The sequence below is a fragment of the Arachis hypogaea genome, chromosome 7 (genome assembly GCF_003086295.3).
Source record: "Arachis hypogaea cultivar Tifrunner chromosome 7, arahy.Tifrunner.gnm2.J5K5, whole genome shotgun sequence".
Taxonomy (NCBI): domain Eukaryota; kingdom Viridiplantae; phylum Streptophyta; class Magnoliopsida; order Fabales; family Fabaceae; genus Arachis; species Arachis hypogaea.
The window spans coordinates 62335323-62355410 of NC_092042.1; the positions used below are offsets into that span (position 1 = coordinate 62335323).

The following is a 20088-nucleotide window of genomic DNA, read 5'->3' on the forward strand; positions in this document are numbered from 1 at the left end:
ACCAAGTTGAAGAAGCTTAGGGTTATTCGCTGCGAGACTAAATGCTCTCTCGAGGCCAATACCAGCCGAGATTAGTAAGTGTTACATCTTGGAGACATTGGATTTGGTGTAGAATCAGCTAGAAGGTTCTATTCCAAGGGAGCTTCAAAAGCTTCAGAATCTTACCAACTTGATTTTATGGCAAAACTCACTGTCTGGAGAGATTCCTCCTAAGATTGGGAACATTAGTAACCTACAATTGCTTGCTTTGCATATGAATTCGTTCATCGGTGATGTTCCGAAGAAGCTTGGAAGAAAGAAGTAGGCCTGAAGGAGCTTGGAAGAAAGAAGTGGGCTGCTGACAAGGTCAAAGACTGGGAGTTGTCAGAGAAGAAGATTAGGGATTTGAATTTTGGAATTTAGGGTTAAATATAAAGGAAGGGACTAATGTAGGTATAAATTGGAAACGTGCCAGTTAAGCTGGCTCCAACGTGGTAAAACGACGCCACGTAAGCGCTCCGGTGATGACTCATCACCAAAAATATACCCAGGGACCACTATGAGTGCTCGGAGCTCTATCTAGAGAACTACTATGGAAAAATTAGAATTTTAAGGACTACATTGAGTATTCACGTAAATTTCAGGGACTATTGTAAAGATTTATTCTACCGATTTCTGAACTAAATGCTTCTAGAGCATGACGATGACGGGAGATACAGAAATCTAGGGATAGTGGGATGCCCACGATCCCTAGAGAGGCCCACAATAGGATGCCAAATATATAAGAAAATGGCTGACCTTTCCGGAGGTAACTAACCTTACCCTAAGACTATCTCCAATACGGAATTCAATCAAGTCCCTATTTATGACCCACCTATCATAAAAAGTAACTCCACATTAGGAATTCAACCCAACCCCTATTTATGACCCATCTGTTATAAAAAGTAACTCCACATCAACTTTTGCGTCATAAACAGTAAATAGGAACTCAAAGCATCTCTATCTTCTCCATTAAAAGAAACTAACTTTAGTCCCTCTTGTGGTTCCACTTAATTAATTAATTAATTAAAAAAATTAAAATTAATATAATTATAATTTTTTATAATAATATTTTTTAAATATATAAATTTAAAAATAATTGACTGTTAAAAAATATTAATATTAAAAAATTATATATAAAAATAATACATAATATATAATTTGAGATTACACTAATTTGTAAAAATACTTAATATAAAAAAATATAGTTAAGCTCTATAGTTAACGACAAGTATTGTGAAATTAACATGTGTTCAATCAGATACTCTTTCAACTGTTTATGTTGCTGCCTATTTCGAAATTGGGCATTTCTTTAGAGAAATTGATGATATGGTGCAAAATTTTCATCTCCCAGCTGAGGTTCTGATAAACCATTTTCAACATTGTCATACTCTAAGCCTTGAGAAAAATTTTCTATATAAGTTTTGTAAATAATTGAAAAAAGAGTTGAGTTGGTTTGGATCCATTTTCTCGAACAAAAAATAATATCAGCAAAACTTTAATTTCGTAAACTTTGAAGAAGATGAAGAAGAATAGAAGAAAGTGTGAGAATAAAAGTATGTGTAAGTAGTATATATAGAGTAATAAAATATTAATTTATTAATAATAATGATAACATAATAATGGCTAGTTTTCAACGGCTAATTTTACAACGGCTAATTTTACAACGGCTAATTTTTTAATGTGACTAGTATTTTAAAATTAAACAATCCAACTAAAAATTATTTTGTAAGATGTAAAAATTAAATTTATTATTTTATGTAAATAAATTTAATTAATTATAATTTAATATAACAATATAAATAATATTTAATATCAATTTAATATAATTATTACTTAAATAGAAGAATAATTATTTAATATAATTAATTATTATAATTATCAAATAAATTTAATTTAATTTAATTTAATTATTTAAATTATTATTTTTATTTTTCTATTAACCATATGTCAAACAATCTTTGAAATAGCCAAGTCCTTCTTCAGAGGGACTCATTTTCTCGATCCAAGAGAAGAAACTCCTCATCATTTCACTCCAACAGCTACCCTTTCTTTTTCTGACACGCACAGTAATAAAGACTCCAAATAGTAACTGTTGTAGTTGTTCTAAGAGCAACTCTAATAGGCATATGTTGAGGCCCTGTTTCTAACAAAAGGGGAACTGGACCGTTGGAGCAAAATGGAATGGAGTCCTTGCACAAGGACCGATGGGACAAAGTCCCTTTGAACGGGGACTGAGAGCAACGAATAATAACTTGTCATTTGGCAAGTTATTATTTAAATAAATAATTATATAAAATTTTAATTAATTATATTAAATAATTATATTAAAATAAATAATTATATTAAATAATTAAATAATAATTAATTTAGTAATAATTATAATAATTAATTATATTAAATAAGTATATTTTTATTTAATTAATTATTTAAATAATAATTAAATTATAATTAATTTATTAATAATTATAATAATTAATTAGATTACATAATTAATTTTTATTTAATTAATAATTTATATTAATTATTTATATCAAAAATAATATTAAATATTATTTATGTTTATATTATTATATTAAATTAGCCGTTGTAAAACTAACCGTTGCAAAAATAGCCATTAGAAACTAGCCGTTACTATGTTACCGTTATTATTAATAGATTAATATTTTTTTACTCTATATATACCACTTAGATACACTTGTATTCTCACACTCTATACTACTCTTCTTCATCTTCTTCCAAGTTTACAAAATCAAAATTCTGCTACTATTATTTTTTGTTCGAAAAAATGGATCCAAACCAACTCAACTCTTTCTTCAATTACTTACAAAACTTTCCTTAAATTCCAAATGCCCAACAATCTCAAATCTCAAACTCTCAAGTTCCAAATCAAAACTTCATACTACCAAATACATTTCAAAATTCAAATCCACAAAATCTCTCTAATTTCAATTTTCAAACTCCTTATAATAATCAATTTCTTATATTCCAACCGCAAAATCAAAATTCACAAACACCCCATTTTTCATTTTCATCCATATTTAACCCCTCTATCGAAAATGTTACTCCAACTTCTTTGCCGTTTCCAACTCAATTCAATGCATCAAAACATAACTCATCTGGTGTTGGTGGCTCTTCTAACCCATCCTCTCAAACTCCTATACAATCTAGTCCAAATTCGCAATATTCAGATTTTGCCAACCCTCATGGATTAGATGCTATCGACCTTAATGATGATGATATTGAGGATCGGAGGCAAGATAGTATTCAACACTGGCATTGGAAAGAGGATGAGATGCTGATCAGTGGATGGTTAAATGTTTCAACTAACCCTGTAGTTGGTACCGATCAAAAGGGGGAAACATTTTGGAGTCGAATTCATAGCTACTGTGTAGAATTTTGCACCAACATGACAAGGGGGGTAGTTGCATGTAAGAAACGATGGTATAAGATCAACAAGGTTGTTGCACAATTTGCTGGTTGCTACGATCAAGCTAGTCGAAACATAAGGAGTAGTTCGAACGCTGATGATATAAAGGAGTTGGCTTATAAACTTTATTCCACAAATTATGGTCAAAAGTTCACTTTTGAAAGGCATTGGAACATGCTTCGATTGGAGCAAAAATGGAGAAGCCAACTACCTACACAGAGTGGCGGCTCAAAGAGAACCAAGGTTAGTGCAACTGGAGCATACTCATCCTCATCAAACCCAGAAACACAGTTGGCTGACGAACCCGGTGTGGACTCTCCCGTTCGCCCACAAGGATCAAAGAAGAGCAAGCGAAGAGGTAAGGGAAAAGCACAGATGTCTAAAGATTTTAGCGAAAGAAAATCATCGGTTGTCAAAAAATTATCTCTCATGGAAGATATTAAGAATGTTAGAGAAAAGGAACTAATGGAAAGGGAAAAAGAAAGAGAAGAGGAGAAGAAACATAGAGCAAAGATGATGGCAATCAAAGAGAAGGAGTTACAAATTCAAGCGGCAATGAAAGAACAAGAATTACAAACTTAGAGGTATATTAAAGAAATGGAGATAAAAGCAAAAGAAAGGGAAATGGATATGCAAATACTTAATGCTGACACATCTACAATGAGTGAGAAACGACGAGCTCTTCATGAGATTGCATGTGAGAAAATAATGGCAAGTGGTTTACTTAATGGTTCCTTGTATTCGTAGAGTTATGTAGTATGTTCTTATTTATTTATTGCGTATTACTAGTATGTGATGTAGTTTGTTTTATTTATTTCTGATGTAAGTTTTTAAATTAGTCAATATTATTGTGTCGTTATTGTTCATGAAAGTGACCGTTGCAAAACTAGCCGTTAAGTAGCCGTTGCAAAACTAGCCGTTAAGTAGCCGTTAAGCAAAACTAGCCGTTGCAAAAGTAGCCGTTTGCAAAACTAGCCGTTACAAAACTAGCCGTTAAGGTACTTATTGCAGACACACTTATAAATATCAACTATCAATGACTCCACAACTCCACTTCAACTCTTGTTTCTCACCTCGACAGAGAACTAAAAATTACATTTCTCCATATGGCTAGAAATTTTGATGATATGTTCAATGAGGCTTTGTATGGCAAAAGAAGACGGCAAGATAACACACTCATAGATAATTGGATCGATGAGTATTTACTCGAAGATTCAGAAGAAGAAGATATCGATAGAAGCCCTATCCCAATTACTCGTAGATGGATCAACAGAGATTGAGAAGCAGGACATGATCGCCTTTTCCAAGATTACTTTGCAGATGAACCGGTGTATAATGTTGACATTTTCCGACGGAGATTTCGAATGAGAAGAGATGTGTTCCTTCGAATAGTAGACGCTCTCTCAAACGTCTATCCGTATTTTCAACAGAGGGTTGATGCAACTGGAAGAAGAGGCTTGTCGCCACTTCAGAAATGTACCGCTGCGATACGGATGTTAGCATATGGCGTAGCAGCTGATGCTGTTGATGATTATGTGCGCATAGACAAGAGCACTACAATTGAATGCTTGGAAAAATTTGTTGAAGGTGTCATTTCCGTGTTCCAGGATGAATACTTGCGAAAACCCAATCCAAATGACGTACAACGCCTGCTACAAATGGCGGAGGGTCGTGGCTTCCCTGGCATGTTGGGTAGCATTGACTGCATGCATTGGCAATGGAAAAATTGTCCAAAGGCGTGGAAAGGTATGTACATGAGTGGTTATCGTGGGGTTGCAACCATAGTACTCGAGGTTGTAGCATCTTCAGACCTTTGGATATGACATGCGTTCTTTGGAGTTTCTGGTTCAAATAATGATATCAACGTGTTAGATCGTTCTCCAGTGTTTGATGATATTCTAAATGACCGTGCTCCGGAGGTAAATTATACTATTAATGGTAATAATTATACAATGGGATACTATTTAGCAGATGGTATTTATCCTGAATGGGCCACATTTGTCAAATCAATCTCAAAGCCACAAGGTGAGAAACGCAAGTTATTTGCACAATACCAAGAAGGGCAAAGAAAAGATGTGGAACGAGCATTCGGAGTGTTGCAAGCACACTTTGCAATTATACGTGGTCCAGCTCGTTTTTGGGAAAAGAAAAAGCTTGCCAACATAATGAGAGCTTGTATTATATTGCATAATATGATTGCTGAGGATGAAAGAGACAGCTATGCAGGAAATTTTGCTCAAGGCTTAGAGTATGATGATGTTGAAAATGGCTTATCACAACCTAAGTTGGGAGAGGAAGATTTTGCACCATACCATCAATTTCTCCAAAGAAATGCCCAACTTCGAAATAGGCAGCAGCATAGACATTGAAGGAGGACTTGATTGAACACATATGGCAATTTCATAATGCTTGTCGTCAACTATAGAGTTTAATTATGTTTTTCTTTGTATTAAGTAATTTTACAAATTAGTGTAACCCCGAATTATCTATTGTGTATTATTGTTATATATGAATTTATTTAATATTAATATCTTTTAATAGTGAATTATTTTTAAATTTAAATATTTAAATTACATTATTAAAAAATTAATTACATTAATTACAAGTATTTTAATTAATTAATTAAGTGGGACCACAACAGGGACTAAAGTTAGTTCCTCCTAATGGAGAAGAGAGAGATGCTTTGAGTTCCTATTTACTGTTTATGACGCAAAAGCTGATGTGGAGTTACTTTTTATGACAGGTGGGCCACAAACAGGAACTGGGATGAGTTCCCTACTGGAGATGGTCTAACATTCTCTACCTTAGTCAGACACTAACTTAGACGTCAGAGTAGTTTTGTAGGTACCATCCCTGCCACTTTACCGACGACATTCTCATCTTTCAGGCTACAACTAGACGTCTCCTCATTTATAACAACTTTAATCCCGTAAATAGTTGTCTATAGTAAATCGAAATCAATGATTTCAATTTATAGGTTTCTTTAAATTGAAACCACAGATTCGATTTATGTTCAAATGTTTTTCTCAAATAGTTCAAATCTAACAGTTTTGATTTATGCTCATTGTTGCTATATATACAAATCGAATTTCATTCATTCAAAATTTATTGAATTAATTTTTAAAAGAAAATTTTAAATTAAACTTTTAACATTTATTCTTGATAAATTAAACTAAAATAATTTTCAATAAACACAACTAATAATTATATTTAATAAATAATTTTTAATTTTAAAAATATTATAATAAATATAAATATATAAAAAATAAATAAATTTATATATTTATTAATATATAAAATTATATTAAATTTTTTAAGTTTAATAAGAATAAATTAATAATTTTTAAAAATGTTTCTATAAGAGAGAAATAAAAATATATTATTCCGATTTTATTATAGACTTATTCGCTCAACGTACTATTAGTACTCTTTTTAAGTATTCTCAATTATTATTATTATTATTATTATTATTATTATTATTATTATTATTATTATTATATTATGATCAATTTTTTATTGATTTTGTTCAAAAAGGGTCAACAATTTATACATAATAATCTTATGGAAAAGTATAGGGTACCAACATACTATCCGCCAACTTCTGCCAACTCTTATTTATATTTGTGTTTCATGGAAGTGTGTTCGTAGATGTGTCTAATAATTAATATATTTTAAATACATATATAAAGAGACACATCCAGAAAATATATCTATAAAGACACTTCTATTAAATACAGTTATAAAAAAGACATTTTTATTAGACACATCTACGAACACACAATTATAAATAAGAGTTGGTAGAAGTTGGCAGATATGCTGTTGGTAACGTAGCAGAACCGTAATCTTATTAGTGAGAGTATCTAAAAAGAATACTAAAATAATGTTCAGTAACTCGACTCAGGAGTATCCGATGCCTGAAAGTGGTAGGGAAGCTGGATTCGGTTCACCTTTGTGCCCTAAGATCTCCGGGATAGTGTGAAGAAGATGAGGTCAGCGTGTGAGGTCCCACCGAGTCGAGAATTTGGTGTGGAGGGGCCACCTGCAAAAGGGTTCCGAGTGTCCGTACAAAAGCGGCAGTTAGAGTAGATGATAGGTGACGTACTTTTGGAGAGGAGTAGAATCCTCCCTTATATAGTCTGTATTAGGGTGGGTCCTGCATGAGTAGATCCACTTTTCAAGAAGCTTTCTTCCCAACTGTCAGATGCCTTGCGGAAGGGGAGGTGACATTTGGCTTTCCTCCCGGTTCGAGTCACATGAGACCGTCGGGTCGGCCGGCCACTCAGATCCGGGTATTGGACTAGTTGGGTTAGGCCAGAACAAATCGGTTATTTTATATGTTATTAAATATTTATGAGACTTTCTAGTACTCTTTTTTGGTACTCTCGATAATAAGATTATTATGTATGAAGTGTTGACCCTTTTTTGACAAAATAAATAATAATAATAATAATATAAAATTATTGAGAGTACTTAAAAAAATATGTTGAGTGACTAAATCTTGAACAAGATGAGTATAATATATTTTTATTTCTCTCTTTTATAGAAATATTTTTACAAGTTATTAATTTGTTCTTAATAAAATTAAAAAATTTAATATAATTTTATATATTAATAAATATATAAATTTATTTAATTTTTATATATTTTTATTTATTATAATATTTTTAAAATTAAAAAATTATTTAATAAAATATAATTATTATTAGTTGTGCTTATTAAAAATTATTTTTAGTTTAATTTATTAAAAATAAATGCTAAAAATTTATTTAAAAAATTTTCTTTTAAAAATTAATTTAATAAATTTTGAATAAATGAAATTCGATTTTTATATATAGCAATAATGAGTATAAATCAAAACTATTAGATTCGAACTATTTGAAGGAGACATTAAATCTAAATCGAATCTATGAATTTTAATTTACAGAAACCAATAAATCAAAATTATTGACTTTGATTTTCTATAGACGCTATTAACAGGTTTAAATTAAACTAAATGGGTTCGATTTACATGCAATCAAAATTCGAATTTCATTGTTTCAATTTAATATAGAATATATATGAATACTATTTGCATGTAATTCGAATATAATAGATTCAACTTAATATGTATTTGGATATTATATTCGATTTACATAAAAATATAGTTTGAAACATTTAGATAATCTTTTTCATTTTAAAAGATCTAAGTAATTTTAGATTGAACTTGGTTTATTAAAATAATTTACCTTTATTTTATGTGGATGGGACCCATATTAATTAAGCCCTTGTTTTGTTAACTTTCTTAATACAAGGAAAAGAATGGCAGCCGTTGCCCGTTGATCACAAAAACCCGCGCCACGTGATTTTGGGAAGTGGCACATGATTTGCGATTTGGATGACAAACAGCGCGAAAGCAAAATATACTTTGAAGCCCTAAAAAGCAGCAGTAGTAAACAACCTGGTGCTGGTGCTGTTGGGTGCTAAGTGAATCAACTCCATTACTCTCAGATTCAAACTCTGCTTTAATTCAACTTTCCCTTAGAAGGTTGAAAATATACTTTGAAGCCCTGAAAGCAGCAGTAGCAGTAAGCAACCTGGTGCTGGTGCTAGTGCTGTTGGGTGCTAGGTGAATCAACTTTTCCCTTAATGCTGGTCGCCGACGAACTCTTCTCCTCAGCCAGCGTCCAGCTCCGCCGTCGCCGATCCTCTTCTCCTGGATCCCTTCACCTCGCGTCTCCTGGTCTGCTCGGAGCTGCTGTTGGCGTCGCCGCCTCTGTCCTCGTCGTCGTCGGCCACCCTGAACTCGTGTCTCTGTCCTCATCGTCGATCTCTCTCTCTCTCTCTCGCGCGTCAAGCCTCTGTCTTCGATCCCCTCTGTGCCCGAGCTCACTTTCCTTCCTCCTTCGCGGTCACTTCTCTTCCTCCCTCACCGCCGTAAGCAAAGCTGCTTCAATTTAGAGTGAAATTCACATGGATAGTAGCGAAAGCCCAACCGAAACAAAGAAAACCAAGTCCAAGACACCTCGAAAGAACAAAGAAACCGTTCTCAAGCAAAGTACTTCTCTCTCGATCTCTCGTTCTCGCATTCTCGACATTCATAACCTTTATCCTCCAACTGATATTTTATTTATTTTATTTCTTTACTTATTAAATTTGCAGAATCTCCCGCGGAATTCTTTGCTGAGAACAAGAACATTGCAGGATTTGATAATGTAAGCTTGATCTATAGTAATCAATTATAAGGAGTGGCGTGTCTGATTTTTATGTATCTATTGATTTTGTGATTTGTTTGTATTTATATTATGTGGATATCAATCAGCCAGGAAAATCTCTTTATACTACTGCTAGAGAGCTTGTGGAGAATTCGCTTGACTCAGCGGAATCTATATCGGAGCTTCCGGTGGTTGAGATAACCATGTGAGTTTGCATTTGAAAGTACAATGAACTAGTAAATGATTGATTGTTCCACGCTGACATGGTTGTTGCAGTGAGGAGATTAACAAAAGCAAATTTAATTCTATGATCGGTCTCATTGACTGCGAGCGTGTTGATGCGGAGTTGTACGATGATTACGAGACTGAGAAGGCCCGTGAGGTGTGTTTGATTACATTATTGTTGAGTTAGTTGTGCCATAATGTGAAATACTAGACTGTCGAACTGTATTGTTGTGTGGTATCAATTTTTAATTATAGCAATAAACTTGAAGCAATATTTTACAAATGCAATTAAATAGAGAAAAACATATAAGGTCCTTGTGTAAGATTCTAAATTTGTTCCTATGCAGAAACGGTTGGCGAAAGAGGCTCGTGCTCAAGAAATACAAGCAAAGAATGCTGCCCTTGGAAAGAAAGTGAAAGAGACTCCAGCTTCAAAGGGTATCAGGGGCCGAGGCGAGGCTTCATTTTATAGAGTTATATGCAAGGTGTGCATTGTTTCTGCTCTCAAGCATTCTCATACTGTATTGTATTGATGCAGGTTACCTTATATGTTAGTTTTATTCAAGTCATCATTCATCAAAGCTGTTTTATTCGATTTTGAATTCAATTTGAAAGTCCTTTTTTCATTTTCTGTTTACTAATCTCATCTTTGAAGTGAAGCTCAAATTATCTCATGATTGATTGCAGGACAATGGAAAAGGAATGCCACATGATGACATCCCGAATATGTTTGGCCGAGGTCATTCAATTACTCGATACCTTAATTATCCATGAATATACACTTTTTGTTCTGACATATCTTTTATTGGTACGAGCTAGACCTGATTTGTTTAAGCTTATCCATTCACGCAGTTCTCTCTGGGACAAAATATGGCTTGAAACAGACACGGGGGAAGTTTGGTCTTGGAGCAAAGATGGTATTGGCAACATGCATTATTTAGATAGACTGTCACTCTTTTTTTTTTTGTTTAACCAACTTTTATAATCAACTAGTAGAACAAATGCCAATTTTTTTTCTTTCTTTCTTGAAGTTGAAGTACATGCATATAGTAGTTTCAGCTGGCCTTATGAACTATATTCTTCATATATGCAGGCATTAATATGGTCCAAAATGAGCACTGGGCTTCCAATTGAGATCTCTTCATCAATGAGAAACCAAAGTTATATGTCATTTTGCAGGCTGGATATTGACATTCATAAGTATGATTTCAAGTTATTAAATGAATTCTCTTTTAATCCCTTCTCCAGATAAACAAATGCCTTAATTTTCAGGAATATTCCACATGTACATGTAAATGAAAAACGAGAGAACAAGGAGCGCTGGCATGGGGCTGAAATTCAAGTTGTCATTGAGGGGAACTGGACAACATACCGTGTATGTAACACTTATTTGGTGCTACCTTAATGATTTCATTGCAAACCCCAGATATAGTGGATATGGAGCTTTTCCACTTTCCAAAGTACACTTTTTTCATGCTTATTGATTATTTCTAAAGACTGAAGTTGACTATGTTTCACTAATATAAGCTCCCTTGTTTACATTTGCAGTCAAAAATATTACATTACATGAGACAAATGGCTGTCATCACCCCTTATGCACAATTTCTATTTAAATTTGTTTCAGATGCTCCTGAGTATGTAACATATATCTATTTGTAACCCCCCTAAACTATGGCAATGCATAATCATCTCATACTAGCTATTCTCTTTGGCAGAAAGAATGTCACTATAAGGTTTTCTCGAAGAACAGATGTGATGCCTCCTGTTCCCCTGGAGACAAAGCATCATCCATCGTCAGTTGATTTGCTGCTAATTAAACGCCTTATTGCTGAAACTTTGAAGCAGAACCTTTTGCAATTTCTTCAACATGAGTTTGTAAATATTAGTAAATCTCATGCTGAAAGATTAATAGGTATAAAAATAGTTCATATGGTTCGATGAATGTTGTTCAAACCATAAACATTCTAGTTATTTACTGCACTTTTGACCTTTTTCAGGTGAAATGGGCCCAGACTTCAGCCCAAAAATGGCTCTTAAGTCTCTAACTCCACAGCAACTAGTACGCATTCATCAGTTATTTCGTCAAGCCAAGTTTGATGATCCTAACGGCCATGTTAGTTACTAGTCTTTATTATAGGCCCCTTTTCCTTTTAGTTTCATTTATTATTATTATTATAAATAAATTCCTTACTCTTGTCATTTGGTGGGTCTTTTAATACTATTTTCAGTGTCTTAGCCCTGCTGGTGAGTACAATCTCCGGCTAGGAATAATAAAAGAGCTACAACCAGACATGGTTGCAACTTATTCAGGCAGGTTGTGTTTGAATATGAAAATTTCTAGATCTTCCGATTCAAGTTATTGCTTGTGGAAACTTATATGTATTCTGTTTAAATGTCATTTTTAATCCTTGTGGTTGTGGTTGAGTCGATCATGGGTATTTGGCTTAGTTCCTATGATACTCTTTTTGTTGGGGTTCTAAAGGTGTCACCCTGTCAACATCCACGAGATATTTAGTTATGTTGCTTTGCACTTCACTTTTCTGGCAATAGATAACTCTTGGTTCCTAAGTTATTTTCTTCTGTCATTGCTGCACGGTGCTCAGGTTTTTGAAGGCCACCCATTCATAGTTGAAGCTGGAGTCAGTATCGGTGGAAAAAATGTCAAGCAAGTAAAGTTTCAGATCCATTAGTGTTTTATTTTATATATTACATAATAGTTGAAATCCATGGGAGTAAAATACATCATTTTATGTGAAAATAGCTGAAGTTTCAACCAATTCCAATGGACCTATAAATTAGCAAAAGAAAAATGTGATTTAGTTGATTACTTTTTAGTGTACTTTTTGATGAACCATGATAAATGTCAAATAGTATATGCTGCACCCTACTTCTTACTCTTCTCAGGATACTTTAATGCTTAGTTTGACTTCTCTCACCAGAGTTGTATATTAGGTGTAGGAGACTCCTGATCAAGCAGCTGATCAATTAGGCAATATTAAAGAGCTAATGATTGTGATCTTTATTCTGTTCTAAAATAATTAATGGTCTGTTGATGACAAAGCATATAATGGTATAACACTTGTCTCAGGGTTTGAATATATTTCGATTTGCAAATAGAATTCCACTACTTTTTGAGCAAGGAGCTGATGTTGTCACCAGGACTGCACTGAAGCGAATCAAGTATGCACATAAGCAGATGGTTCCTCTTGCCTTTCCGATTTTTGACCTGCATTGGCAGGATAAGGGTCAATAATTGCTTTGCAAAATTCTCTGGTAATTGCAGTAAAGAATATGAAATCTGACTAAATGCCTTTTCAGTTGGAGTAGTTACAAAATCAACCAGCTACAAGACAAGATTGGCATCTTTGTTAGCATTGTGAGCACAAAAATTCCCTTCAAAGGGACTGGAAAAGAATACATTGGAGATGACATAACTGAGATTGCTTCTGCTGTCAAGGTTGAAGTTGTTTTTTTTTTTTTTACTTTACCAATTTCACATTATAGTAAAGATAAATAACATAAAGTACTGTTTCTCCAGTATTCCATTCAGCAGTGTTGCGTCCAATTGAAATCCAAGATTGTGAAAAAGATGCAGGCACGTGAGCAGCAGGAGAGGAAACGGAATTTAAACAAGTATGTCTATGTCTTACTTCTCAAATCCAAGAATTGACTGATGCGCTGCTTGCTTTTTTGTTTATATTGCATGAAATAAATTGTGATTCGTACCAACTGGTGGTTGACAGGTACATTCCTGATGCTACTGGGGCAGTATACAATGTTTTGAAAGACATGGCAGAGACACAGTTACATGCATCAAAGAAGTTCCGCTATGGAGATGATGATGGAGAACTATTAAGAAAAGTATCTGAGAATTTGATTACTAAAGAAACACTCAGTGAAAAACTTGCTAAACATGTTGAACAGGTATGTTGTCTGGCTAACATTTTATCAAAACTTTGTAGTTTGTAGTTCTACTGCTATGTTCAAACCAAATTTTCTGTCAACCTGAAAACATTAAAAAATTGCTTGAGTGGCAGTTGAATTGATATAGAGTAACAATTTTTGCTTTTTGTGATATGAACTTGACTTTCCTAAGTTAGGATCTAGATATATTTAGCGTCACAACTATGAAAATGGACTTCATAGATCTTTCTATTTGAAAGATTTTTTATGACTATCATAAGCTTTGTTCCCATTTGGCAAAATTTTTCTTTCCGATAAGGACTCTGCTCAAGTGCTCGTAGGTTTTCTGAAGCCATCTTTCTGATTCAGCAATAGGATTGTTTTCTATCCTTTATATGAACAATAGAAAAAATTGAATTTCGGATTTATTGATCAGCTTTGCTATATGATGTGTGATACAGGTGGACTATGAAATGGCGTTGGAGTATGCCACGCAGAGTGGAGTGAGCGAGGAACCAAGAGAAACAATATATATACAACCATTGGAAACTGAGAATAAGATTATTGATTTACATTCTCCATTCTTTGTTTTTAGAATGTTTCATTAGATCTAGAAAATCATTAGACATATTACATGAAGAAAACATTGTTGTATCTATTGTTTTCATTTGTAACTCGTAAGAAAGAGTAATAAGAATCATAATACAGTGGATTCTAAATTATGGTTACATTAATGTCTATAGGAGGGCCTATCTCAATTTTTTTAACCATCCTAATCTGATGTCTATAGGAGGGCCTATCTCAAGTTTAGATATGGAAATAATGAACTATAAGATTGGCCATCAGCCAGTAAATCTTCAATTTTATTTTATTTTTTATAGATATATACTCTTTATTAAAAAAAAAAAAGATTAGGTCTAGCTTTGATCCTCACTACTCCTTGGAGATTGAAGAGCCTTAATTCTAACTAGGCTCCGAATTGGATTAATTGGTCACTGCGGGTGTTGCCAACCAAAAAAGGACTACATTTTCTGCCCTTTCAATGATTAATCAAATGTGAAACATCCTACTGTAAGTACACAGAGTAAAGACAATGTTGATAAAATATAAAACTACTACATACCGCATCAAGTACTGACATACTTTCCAAACTGTAGCTTGTGCTCCAAGATCAACAAGTATAGGATATGTCCCTATAAACTGGAAAAACTCTGTATAACCAGCAATCAAATAAACAATAGCATCTTTTTTTTTTTTTTTTTTGGTCAAGAAATAAACAATAGCATCTTCACATGCTCTGATATATGAAAATAAACACGTATTGCAAGACAAAGCCTAAGTCATGAGTGCAGCCCAAGATGCATAGATGCAATTATATTGGTGCACACTAGGTCCATGTACCGATCATTTTATTTCATGCTAACAAAAAGGAAAATACAAATTAGTTAACAAAGATAAATCTAGAAGGATTTATAGGAGGTTCAAAATAAGTTTTAAAAACAAAAGGTTATCATCTGTATGCAGGCATCAAGTTACAACATATGCCAACAAGACCAAGCTAATTACAACGAAACATATCTTATCATTTTAAAGTTTTAAACCAAACAAAAATGCATGAGTGTGTTAATTGTGAGTTCCTAAAAAATGGTATTCAACTTAAATATTTGTGAATAAAGGTGGTTAAAAGTTCAACGATTGATGAAGTTGGTTGAAAAACACAAAAGCAAGGGCTCTATCAACAAGATGAAATGGATATAACGATAAGAAATCATTGAATCTGTTCAAACTTCTAGATTCCGTAATAAAAATAGCAGCCTGCTTGAGACTTTCAGTCCATAGCAATTTTCTTCTCTTTTATTTAGTTTTGCTATTGATGACCACAACGTCTATGACCAAAATGTTCCAGTAAGAAACAATGTTGAATAACAACAAAAATTATCATGAAAAGTGATTTCAAGGCTAATGCAATTTCAGCAGTTTGATACAAGAAATATAGATTTCAATGAAATATAACCTAAAAATTTTAGAACCACTCTTATTACTATTGTTGACACTTTTACCTCGGTGCATTTGCGGTTAGGTAGTGATACCCTCGAGAGGTGGTTCTTATTGAAGACACATTCAGCATTTATATCTCTATTTTTTGTAGCACTGTACTGTACTTCTCGCTACCTCTTCAAATTTTTCTACCAAACAATAAATACTTGAGAAGTGGGTTAAAATTTAAGGCTCGCTTATTTATGATACCATCACACAGGGTTTGTTCCTAATAATGCTTTGATTATCCAATTTCCAATGTCAATGTTTCCATAATTGAATAGTGCAAGATTTAGTTAAAATGTGTAACAAGATTATTAATTAAAAAAGTTTACATATAAAAATCTTAAGAGTTTAGTTAACATGTATCTTAAGTGTAACATTTTTACTATTAGAATATCACACTTTTGTTGTGTCATTCTGATAGCAGGGATATTACAACAACTTCTAAGAGGAAACGACTGAGTCGAGCAGTAGCAGTGGTTCCGCCAACACCATACCTAGTGACCAGATACTGTGGCAGCGGCGGCGGCAGAAGAATAGCGATGTCAGTGATGCTCTCCGGCGGTAGCCTTCAGCAGCTCGACGGCAGCGCAGGTCAGGTTTCCTCCTCCGTGCGACTTGCTTCTCCGTCGACGTTTCTTCGCCCTCGCGTGTCTTCTCCTCCCGACGAATTCGACGGCGACGACAACCCAGTAGCAGTGATGGGTCGGCAGCGCTCCTCAGACGACGATGCGTGCGACGGACTCAATGGCGGCAGGAACAGTCGAGGCAATGGCAACGCGGGCTCCCCTGTTGGCGAGCTCGCAGCAGCTCCCTCTGACTCTCTCTATCTCTTAGATGCCTCTCTCTCTCTCTCTCTCTCTCTCTCTCTCTCTCTCTCCTGCCTGTGATGGCTCGGCTGTGACGCGACGACGGCGTTGAGGCGGGATGGACAGCAAAAGCAGCGCAGCTCCTCCTTTCTTCTGATAGCAACTCCCTCTCTTCTCTCTTTGGTTCTCTTTTCTTTGTTTTTTTTATCTGCTGTTGCTGTGTTGTGTTTAGGAAAGGAGAAAATGGTGGCCAGGGTTTGGGAGAAGTATGGGTGTGTAATAGACTTAGGTTTAGAGTTAGAGTTAGGGTAATTTTAATAAAATTAGCAGATAAGGTACTAATTTGAATCGTAATTTAATTTTTAAAATTATTTTAAATATACTATTATTTATTAATTTATTAATTAATTTTCAATAAGTACTCTAATTTCAAATATAAGATAATATAATTAATTTTTTTATTTATAAAATTTAAAGTATTAAATTCTAAAATTTCAATTATTCAAATAAAATTATATAAAATTTTTATTATTCTCTAATTACTAAAGATTTAAATCATAAAGAAAAAAATATTCAATTAATATAAAAATTTTTAAAAATATAATATTAAATAAATATAATAAATTATAAGTAATTTATTATTTAATTTTTAAAAATTTGGAGTCTTACATCCTACGTCACTTATAAAAATTTTTATCTTCGAAAATTAATACAAAAGGAAAGAAATTTAAATTATCTTCACTTTGGATTGCATTAAGAAAAAGCAAAACACTTTGGCATATATATTTTTCAAATACCACCATATTCATATAGCATAAAAATATAAGAGAAAAAAAAAGGGGAATGTGAAACAGATGCTATAAGGTAGGCTTGATGTAAAAGGTTACATGATTCAATCATATGATGGTAGTGTAAGGTGGCAAAAGGTTACAAAATAAGTTGGTATCAAAACGACGGGTATAATGTTCGCACAGTAATTTCGTACCAACTTCAGAACTTCGACCTGACGTACTTTCACCATTTTTGATCGTACTTTATCAAACAACTCATCTGAAAGTTCTCAACCTCCACAGTCACTATGCAAATCTATAACCGATCACAAGTCTAACATCCACAAAACTCTTTCGCGTGAATCAAAGCTCCACAACTTTATGTGGCATCGCACACTTACAAACTTTATCTTCTGCACCCACGAAAACATCCTAAAAATTAAACGCATCGCTGACTATACTTAAAGGTCGCACGTGGCACTAAAACAAATTTCGAGTTTACTCAAAAGGATACAAGACTTTTAGAAAAGAAGAAGAAGCGACATAGACAGTATTCATAAAGATTTGAAAGAATGAACGAAACTACATGTAAACAAGGATGCACAAGCAATGAAGAGTGTTAGAAGAAAAATTAAATCACAAGTTTAAGAAAGGATCTCGAATCAAAGAACTTCAACAGGAAAAATAAGAAGAAAATAGTGCATTAGTTTGAAACTATTTCAAGCTGAGTCAAGGAGTATAAAATTTATAGATGAAGAATAACTAAAGTCATGTTAAAGAGTACAACATTCATGAAGAGAAGTATAATGATAAAGATAGATGTTCTTAAAGATTCAAACTAAAACAAAGTACAATATCTATAAGAAGAGTATGACCAAAGTCAATGACGTCGGTTACAAAATTCAAGAGAATGTTTAAGAATGCAGCCGAATGAATTGAATCATGCAAAAAGAATGACAAAAGCATAAAGGTTACGTCATGTTCAAACAAGTGCAAGTTGAAATAGATTATGCAAAGTTAAAAAAATAAAAACCAGTTTGGCTAAGAGTAAAATATTTCCTCTAATATTTTGAAAGACATTTAGGTGCACAACTAAACCAAAGCATGCATAAAACTGTAATATAGTTGGAAGAAAAATTAAGTTGCATAACGTCAAAATAATTTCTAAATTAAAGATTGAATAGGTTAGGTTTGAAAGATGAAAATTAATTGAGGTAGAGACCAAAAATAATTTCTCGAAAGATACTTAGGTACTTAATAAAATGAAGTATGCAGTGAAAATGGGGCAAAGTTGGAAGGGAATCAAATTTTGTCCGAAAAAGAAAATATGAAATAAGATTCTAAAATATAAAATTTTTAAAGTTAGTATGAAGAAATGCATGCAAAAGCTAAAGACAATTCGATCAAAAATTCAAATAGTTATGGACATAATTAGGCAAAAGAGTTAAAATTTCTTCAAAGAGAATCACATACAAGAACTTTATAAGGAAATTACAACGGATGATGTGTCACACCAAAATGAATCCAAAATATAACAATGTGTCGCACAGCTCAGGTAAAAGAATGCAAAGTCAAGGACAACCTTGCATAAGAATAAACCAAAACCTCTTTAAAAAGGTTTAAAATAGAACTTAGAGAGGATACTTGAAATCACAGCCCTATAAAGATATTCAAGAGTACTGAGACATGCTAAAAAGGAAATCAATTCACATCTGGAGAAAAAAAACTTAAATAAAAGGAATTCGGATAGAATTCATAAAGCATATCAAATCAAATCAAACAAGTTTTTAACTAATCCAAAGGAATACAAAGTTCATAAGGAAAGGCAACTCAATCAATAGCGAATTCTTAAAGGTTTCAATGATCAATTTGATACATCAAACAAGTTCAAAGTTACATTAAAGAGTACATGAATCAGGAAGAAGAGTTTAGGCAAATGTAGGCAGATATTCCAAAAAATTTAAGTAGATATATGCAGTTAAGATCAAACAAGAATGCATATGAACAAAAGAATAGGGTTGAAAAAATAATTAAACTACTTTTCGAGAAAGAAATTTCAAACAAAAACTTCAAGACAAACCATGAAAAAACAAGATAGGTAATTAAGTAACCTTGAGAAACAACTTCTAATGTTCCCATAATCCATAATTTGCATTACTTATAACTCGTATATCGTATATGATAATCCATTAGTGTTCTCATATGCTTTGCATGTTAATGAAGTAGGTGCACTGAGCTTTCATATGGTAAAGTGGCCGAAACAAAAATTCTCGAGAACAAGGAAGGAAGAATAGCAATACCAAAAACAATGCTCCTGCCATGGTGCGGTATTTTACAACGCACAAACTAACCGGAAAATGCACCGGGTCGTACCAAGTAATACCTTACGTGAGTAAGGGTCAATCTCACGAGGATTGATGGATCAAGCAGCAATAGCATTTGATAGGATTAGTTAGGCAAGGAGAAAATGGTTTTGAGATATTCTAAGAGCATTAAATAGTACTTTAAAAATTTCAGAAAGTAAGCAGCAATGAATTGGAAAATAAAATATTTGAAAAAGCAGTTAAGGTTTCAGAGTTATCTAATTTTCGGATAAACTTTTATTACTAATTAATTTAATCATGCAAGATTTAATTTCATGGCAAACTGTATGTGACTAGACCCTAATTCCTTAGACCTTCCTAGTCTCCTCTAAAATTCAT

At 33.2% G+C, this 20088-nt stretch overlaps 1 protein-coding gene across 2 annotated transcripts; it reads left to right on the plus strand.

Moving 5' to 3' along the window:
• Positions 1-8762: 8762 nt before the first annotated feature.
• Positions 8763-14495, plus strand: LOC112703229 (DNA topoisomerase 6 subunit B). Of its 2 annotated transcripts, XM_025754582.3 has the most exons (18): positions 8763-9482; positions 9587-9639; positions 9747-9844; positions 9916-10021; positions 10212-10349; positions 10552-10603; positions 10717-10781; positions 10958-11064; positions 11137-11239; positions 11413-11498; positions 11580-11776; positions 11862-11977; positions 12468-12533; positions 12953-13044; positions 13183-13321; positions 13403-13497; positions 13608-13788; positions 14229-14495. In XM_025754582.3, the coding sequence occupies exons 1-18, from the start codon at positions 9398-9400 to the stop codon at positions 14373-14375; spliced, it is 1926 nt and encodes a 641-aa protein (XP_025610367.1). In that variant the 5' UTR covers positions 8763-9397; the 3' UTR covers positions 14376-14495. The 2 variants fall into 2 exon arrangements, with proteins under 2 accessions (XP_025610367.1, XP_072055613.1); XM_072199512.1 differs by lacking the exon at positions 9747-9844 and having other exon boundaries at positions 8878-9482.
• Positions 14496-20088: the final 5593 nt, after the last annotated feature.